The sequence below is a fragment of the Dreissena polymorpha genome, chromosome 15 (assembly GCF_020536995.1).
Source record: "Dreissena polymorpha isolate Duluth1 chromosome 15, UMN_Dpol_1.0, whole genome shotgun sequence".
Taxonomy (NCBI): Eukaryota; Metazoa; Mollusca; class Bivalvia; order Myida; family Dreissenidae; genus Dreissena; species Dreissena polymorpha.
In genome coordinates this window covers 58,284,847-58,292,987 of record NC_068369.1, presented here as the reverse complement: position 1 = coordinate 58,292,987, position 8,141 = coordinate 58,284,847, and the positions used below count along the sequence as shown (strand labels likewise).

At 31.7% G+C, this 8,141-nt stretch overlaps 1 protein-coding gene across 2 annotated transcripts in view; it reads left to right on the top strand.

Moving 5' to 3' along the window:
- The first annotated feature begins 5,546 nt into the window (after positions 1-5,546).
- Positions 5,547-8,141, top strand: part of LOC127860274 (uncharacterized) — a 51,342-nt gene continuing 48,747 nt past the window's right edge. The window contains exons 1-3 of one of the 2 annotated variants that reach the window (XM_052398269.1): positions 5,547-5,649; positions 6,344-6,534; positions 7,650-7,712. In XM_052398269.1, coding sequence (XP_052254229.1) covers positions 6,422-6,534; positions 7,650-7,712 — 176 coding nt within the window. In that variant the 5' untranslated portion in view covers positions 5,547-5,649; positions 6,344-6,421. Of the gene's footprint in view, positions 5,654-6,343; positions 6,535-7,649; positions 7,713-8,141 lie in introns of both variants that reach the window. The other variant, XM_052398270.1, reaches the window with a different exon arrangement.

Genomic DNA, 8,141 nt, shown 5'->3' with positions numbered 1-8,141 from the left:
TCATTATAGATAAAAAGAACTCGAGTATACTTTATTCTTAATTGGAAAAAACGATACATTTCGTAGCCATTTGAGAATTTACCATACTAAAGTATTACCATATTTAAAATAGTATCCTTGACAAGAAATAAAACCCCTCTCATGTTGGGATGTCTTTGAAATCTCTATAGTCCGTATAAATGAGAACTCGTAATGCAACAATAATCATGATTACTAACAGAACGAATTTATCCTAATTAAAAGTATAAAAAGTGAACGTAAGTTTTACGTAAAGAAAACAACAAACTCAAACGTTAATACAAGTATCAAGCACCGTGCAACTCTGCATGTTGATAATTTGAACATAAGGACCATATAGCTATAGAAAACACTTGATTATAATTCGCTATTATAATTATTAAATATGAAATATTGCTTTTCTAGTTTAAAATTTTACAATAACGAATAGTAGACCTTATTTAAAAAAATTCTATATATGGCTGTTGAACCACATAAAATGCTTAATTTTCCCCAATTTTTGGAGCCCGTGTAGTTCATTTTCATTAAAACTCTTTATGGCTCGCATCGAGTGATTATTCATAGTACATGTATAAGTGTTCTCTAACAACAATTACAAATGTTGAATTCAAGCGATACGTAAAGATATATAAAAAGGTAGACGGTTTAGGAAAATTAAGAAATGCAAGGGAGATAATTTTATATAGAGGTGCTTCTTGTCTTTCAAACACTTGTTTATGCTTAATTTCTTTTATTAAACATGAAAAATCTCGTTTCTACTTTTTAATGACTCAATAATAAAAAGTAAATATTATTGAAATGACATAATTTACAATAAAAAACAAACTTTAACGTCGGCCCTCAACGGAGTTTGCATAGTCTCGATTTTTAAGAACCCTTTATACATCGAGAGGAGTGTTCGCTTAGGGAAGGAATGGACTGTTATTAAAAGTATAAATCGTTAATGTAAGTTTAACGTAAAGAAAACCACGAAATACAGAACACAACCAGTTTCGAGCAATAGGATAATTTTTCAGAAAATAATTTGAACATAATGGTCAAATATGTGCATAAAACAGGCATAAATAATTTTCTATTATTATTATAAAAACAGTTCGTGTCTTTTAATAAATTAAACAATACAGACTTATTAACCAAATTCAAAACAATCTTATACACGTCATTTCGACCATAGAAAACGCTTCATTGTCGTCCATCGTGTAAGGCTGCATAGAACATAGTCATAAGAACCCTTTATGCCTCGCAAAGAATGATTTTACTAAGAGAAGTTTGCTCTTAATAAAATTGTAAACGTTGAATTAACGTGAAACGTAAAGATATATCCAACATAAAGCAAAAGGGGGCAATTTCAAGTAAATTAAGAATTCCAAGGGAGATAATTTAACATAGAGGTGCTTCTTGTCTATCAAACACGTGTATATGCTTAATTACTTTTATTAAACATAAAAAAAAATCTCGTTTTTAAATTTTACTTCCGCAATATTAAATAGTAAATATTATTGAAATGACATATTTGACAATAAAAACAAACTTTTACGTCGGCACGTCGGCATTCCACGGAGTTTGCATAGTCTCGATGTTTAAGAACCTTTAATACATCGACAGGAGTGCTTGCTTAGGGAAGGAGTGAACTCTCAATAAAAGTATAATTAGTGAATGCAAAATTAACGTAAAGAAAACCACGAAATGCAGAATATAACTGGTTTCGAGAAATAGGACAATGTTTATGAAAATAATTTGAACATAATGGTCAATTATGTGCATAAAACACGTATAAATTATTCGCTATTATTATTATAAAAAAACATCAGTTCATGTCTTGTAGTAAATTATGCAATACAGACTTATTAACCAAATTACAAAAAAAAAATCATACACATGTTATTTTGACCACACACAATGCGTCATTGTCGCCAATATTTGGAGTCGGTATAGTACATAGTCTTAAGAACCTTTTATGCCTCGCGAAGAGTGATTTTACTAAGAGAAGTTTGCTCTTAATAAAAGTGTTTAACGTGAAACGTAAAGATATAAAATAAAATAAAGCCAAAGGGGCCAATTTCAAGTATATTAAGAATTCCAAGGGAGATAATTTAACATAGTGGTTCTCCTTGTCTATCAAACACGTGTATATGCTTAATTCCTATTATTAAAGATAATAAATCATGTTTCTATTTGTACATTTTGCTATAATGAGTAGTGAACCATATTTACAATGGATTTTATAATTGACACTAAATACTAACTTTAACGTCGGTTTTCCAAGAGGTGTCCATTGTCTGTTTATTATAAAAACTAGTTATGCATCTAGAATGGGGTTTGCTTATGGAATGCATGAACTTAAAATAAAAGTATGAATCGTAAATGTATGTTTAACGTAGGAAAAAACACTAAATGACGCGTAAAACCAGTTTCGGGCACTCGGACAATATTTATTAAAATTATTTTGAACATAATAGTCAAGTATGTATAGAAAACACGTGTTTATAATTCGCTGTTATTATCAAATACCAAACATTTGATATCTAGTTGTAAATTCTACAATACAGAAGTAATAACCCAATTAAAAAATATTGTACACGTCATTTCGGCCACAAAAGTACTTTATTATCGCACATTTAAGTTTGTGTAGACCATTTTCATAAGAACACTTTATGCATCGCACAATTAAAGTGATAATTCATAGAAGGGATGTACTCTACATGAAATTGCAGGTCTTGAATTCACGTGACACGTAAAGATATATTCAAAATATAGAAAAAGAAGAACTTTTATGCAAATTAAGAAATCCAAGGGAGTTAATTTAATAAAGTTGAGCTCAATGGCTATCAAACACTTGTATATGCTTTATTCCTGGCATTAAATATGATAAAGCTCGTTTCTACTTGTAAATTCCGCCATAGTAAATAGTAAACTTTATTGAAAATGATAACTTGACAATAAAAACAAACTTTTACGTAGGCACTTCATGGAGAGTGCATAGTCCCAGTAAAAAAACACCTTCATGTCTCAAAAGGAGTGTTTGCTAATGGAAGGGATAAACTCTAAATAAAAGTATGGGTTTTGAATGTTTTGAAAGTGATACGTAAAGAAAACCACGAACTGCAGCGTAAAAAACAGTTTTGCGCACTCGATCATTCTCGGATTGATCTCAAATTTTAACACATTGTTCAACTTTGTCTGAAAAACAAGTGTTTATATATCCGTTTTATACCTTAAAATGATACAATGCGTGTCTAGATGCCAATTCTACAATGACTGTTGAAGCTTATTAAAAAATGATATTATATGATAAGAAACGTGGTTTTGCGCGTCACTTACGCTCGATAGGTCATTGTCGGCTCGGGTACCACTAAAATGTACACCGGGTACCCTAAAGTATAATTAAATGCACCCCGGGTACGGAAAACATACTCAAACGTACACAGGAATTCTAACGCTAAATTGGTCGTTGTGGGCATTTTTTTCAAATAATTTTTGTTCATAGTCATGTCAATATTTTGAAAAATGGCCTCTATATTATCGAAACTCGTACTCAAAACAGAATGTTGAGGCAGGTTTTATTCAAAAGGAATTTCGATTTGTATTCCATCGCGCGTTTTACGACGCCGGAATTTGGGCGGGAATAAAACTCGGGTACATTTAAGTATAATTTACAGTACCCGGGGTACATTGAAGTAGTACCCGAGCCGACATTGACCAATCGAGCGTCACTTACCCGTATGCGTCAATGTCAGAACTATTTTGGTGGGATTCTCGATAATAATAAGAGCCGTTTGTGCATCTAGAAGACAAAATGTATTTATTTCAGGTGGACGCGTGTAGTAAATAAAAGAATTAATAATGAAAACAAGTCATATAAAAACTTAAATATGACATACAATCTTAAAACGAAGCATCCGAAAATCAGAAAATACAAAGGCTATATACTAGCAGTAGTAGTAGTTGTAGTAAAAGTAGTTTTTTCTTCAACTATTTAAACTGATCATATTTGACGAAAACCAAAGCTTCCACGCCGACGCTCTCTTTTGAGTAGGTGGAGCCCATATCGTTCAAATCCCGTGTGCTCTCAAACGAAAGTCTTTTGCGGGAAAATGTTATACAAATAACAGTATATTTCATTAATTAATTGTGTTTGCAAAGATGAGTGCTAGCTGGAGTTAAACAAATAATTGTCCAGTGAAAAAGAAAATTCAGGGGAGATAATTTTAACGTTTTTTTATTGTATTGACTATTAGACCCGTGTATTTATTGGTTTTATATAAATAAATTCAAAAAAATCCAAATCAAACCATAAAATTCTAATATAATGATTTTTTTATTTTATTTTAAGGCAAGTATTAGTTACAAGAAGCACTGCCACAAAACCGGCATTCTTTGCAACACATATGTGACTTACCTTTTTTGTCGTTTCTAGTTCCGATTTACTAATAATTCTTGCGTGTTTCACTATTGTACTAATCTAAGAAATAGTTTTCATTGTAATATAGCCTTCTTAAGCAATGTTCAGTATTATAAATCCTTACCGTTTCTATCAAAAAGGTCGTCGGTCGCTGAAAAGCCATGTCCGAAAGGACGTCATATTGGAAAGAAAACAACAGACATTACGCCCACCAACATATCATTCTTTGCTTATTACATTATATGTGATTCATATACTTTATTGAGGTGTTTTGACCAATCATAGTGCAATTCATGCACTCCTGCGCATTAATTATGTGGCGCTCTTATGTCATTATTGACACCACATTTATTTAGATCACGTGATGATCAATAGTGCAATCACATACTATTCTTTTAGGGTAAATTCTGAGCTTATGAGTGTAAAACACTGAGTTATCATCACGGTAATTACAAAAAAAGGCAATTCCGTTTCCTTAAAAACGACTGGACATGGTGTTCTTGGTTTGCAACATGGATTCCCCGTGTACAGACGTGCGCAATCCTTTGAAGAAAGCGTACTATTAACCGTTTTTCTTTGTGTTTTAGACGGGAAACGTTCTTCGGGAACATATTTTTGTGACTTCTTGCATTTTTGTTTATGTTTTGCAGTTAGATAGTATTCTAAAGAGTTCCACGCACCTTTGGCGCACACATGAGGGAGTTCTAGAATACCATACACATACATTTGGTCCATTATCACGATGTTTTGCATGATTTCTTGTGTCAATATTTGATAAAATGAGTGGACAACATAATAATATAATTATTTAGACGTATTTAGATGTTATACATTCATTTGATTAGATAAAAACAATTAAAATGCTTGAACTTTATAGGTTGCGCCCCAAGCCAGACGTAGTGTGTATCCCATCTCTTTAATTTTCGCTAACTGACCATCCAAATACATGTTATTTAACGAATTAATATATAATAACAACCCCTTACTAGAAAAAGCCCTTAATTATTCGATTAAAGCAAGGGTTTTCGATGTTTTTAGCAATTTTAAAGATTAGGCGCACAGAACCCACCATATTTTGCCTGAAATCCCGCTAATTAGTAAGACGCGTTCCGTCTTTTAGTGCTCCGTGTAAATCACAAACATCCGGTGTATTGCAATTTCGCGGCCGTTTTAAATTGATTTTCCGAAGTCTTTCACACAAGACAAACGAGTGACATTTGATGAGTTTTGTACGTATGTATACCATCTTGTCCCTTTTATACATCCTAATATACTATATTTTGGTTTAATTTTAGTCTAATTACGTAGAAATCCGACTCTGTTGTTTGAGGAATGTCACGTATTTTCGTGACCTTGATTTTCTCGAAATCGTTTGTGCATGCAATTTCTGCTAAATGCATTCTTCTGTTAGAAAGCGCTTCAATTTAACTTAATTATGGCCGCTGCAAAGTTGCAAATCTCAACAGATAAAGATGTAAGCACACATTTTGTTAAAGATAAACACTGCCTGTCCTCATTCAACAAGGCGACCGCTTTTGCCTCCCTTGAATTTTGGCTTAGTTTGCATACAAACACATAGCAAAAATTCATATCTTGTTTATGTAAAATGTTCTTAACTGTTTAGAAATGTCAAATCAAATTCCCTGTTTTAAGGATAATGATTAAGATGTTTATGTCAACATAAATGTATGCCACATTAATTCCGAAAATGTTTTGACTTCAGTTTAATTATATTTTTTAAGTTTAGAAAACATGCAATACCATGATTTTCATTATTCAACAATCAACAGCATTGAATATTTTCAATATAATGTGATCTGTATTCTGATCATTTATAGTTTTGCCTTTATGATATTTTATAACACAGAATTTGCATGATTCAGTATTTGTAAACTGATTGACTACTATTTCGTTACATTTCAGATTCTGGGAAGCTGTAGAAACTGGGACTTAGAGACTTTTTTGTTCACTCTGGTGGCAAGGCATAAGCCATAGTACAGAATGGCAAGCGAAGGGGAATTGGCCTGCCGCCTTCATGACTGGGTCACCAACGAGATGCATTTCTATCCGCAGGGATCGCATGCCAGCATCCCAAAACCTGAACAACTCAAGCTGTGCGTTGCAGGGGCATATTACTTTTATCTGTGAAAATACCTTGTTCAGATATTTGAATTATTGTAGGGACCATAGTGTGCTTCATATTGCTTTAAAAAGTTTTATTTATAAGTGATTTAATGATTGGTATTTGAACTACATTTAAATGTCAATTATATTTTTCACTTTATGATATATATTTAAGTTTTTGAGCTTTGTGAGCTGTTTTTGTAATTTCTGCTTAATTTATGTCACAAAAAATAAGAAAGATGTGTATTTGATATGAATATATGTTTGACATGTTTAAGAATGTTAACTTATTTATTTCTAACTTTTGACGAGAGTTTGTTATTTATTGCTCATTATAACATCATCTTTTTCTTTTAAATGTTCACTCCAATTCAATTTTAAATGGCTAAAGGGAAACAACCCACATAGTTACTTTACATACTCTAAAGTTGTGCACAACAACTATAAAACCATTTTTTGCATTAGTTCCATTAATGATCATGTATTAACCATGTTATTAAAAACCTTCAAGTTTAAAATATAAGCAGAGTTTGAAATCATGTAATTGTTACATAGTATTCTTTTGAGATTCACCAATAGAACAACAAATAATAGCAGTTATAACTTCATTGGCGTTGCATATGTTAATTAGATTTAACTTGAACAGCAAAAGACAAGACCCACAAATTATGTGTTTCATTGCTTACATTATTCATAGAAAACTAAATTGCAAACAGTCAAAAACATGACAAGATGACAGTTAAATAATATTGTGTCATTTAGCTCTATTTGTGTGTCATCTGACATTTTTTGGGGATTCTGTGCTGATTTTTTTACCTTGTTTGATTGACTATGATATTCACTAAATTCACTTATACATACAAATAATCTTTTGCTGAGAGTTATTTATGATTTCATTCATTGATCCTTATTGAATTTGAAAATAGCCAGTGTATACTAAAAGGGGGGAAATAGTGTTTAGGCTTGTAGCTTAATACAGTTGATGGTACAAGTTTGGCCTACCCAAGTACCTTTTTTGTGATGTAATGGAGGCAAACAACAAGTAGAAGTTCTTGAATCCATGTTCTACTTCTAAATGCCTCATAGTTTGTATACTTCATTTCAGATTGTGTCGAGGACCCTGTGCCCCAATCTGGCAGTGGGTTATTAAACATGTACGCTCCACAGAGTAAGTTATGGTTTCAAACACTGCATTTTATCTTGATATATGAGCTACTTTTTTGGAAGGTATAATAATATGAAGTTATTTTAATGGTTTGTTTCTGTCTTAACTGGAGTTTTTCACAGATTTGCAATATAATTGTTGTTAAGTTGTGACTCAAAATAATATATCAATAACTCGCGTCAGAGAAAAAATATTGTTTTGTTCATGGAAAGTCATAAGTCAAAATAAATCAAGTTGTTAAGTGTTTGTTATGATTTTTATTTCCAATTATTTAGTATTAAGCATATACAATTTTGTAGTTAACTTTTTGAATGTTGGGAAAGAACTTATAAATGCCATGATAAAATGGAATTTAAATGATGCCATCATAATGACAATGCCCATTTATTTTTTAAATAACTGCTGATCCTTACTGCCACATATGATATGAAA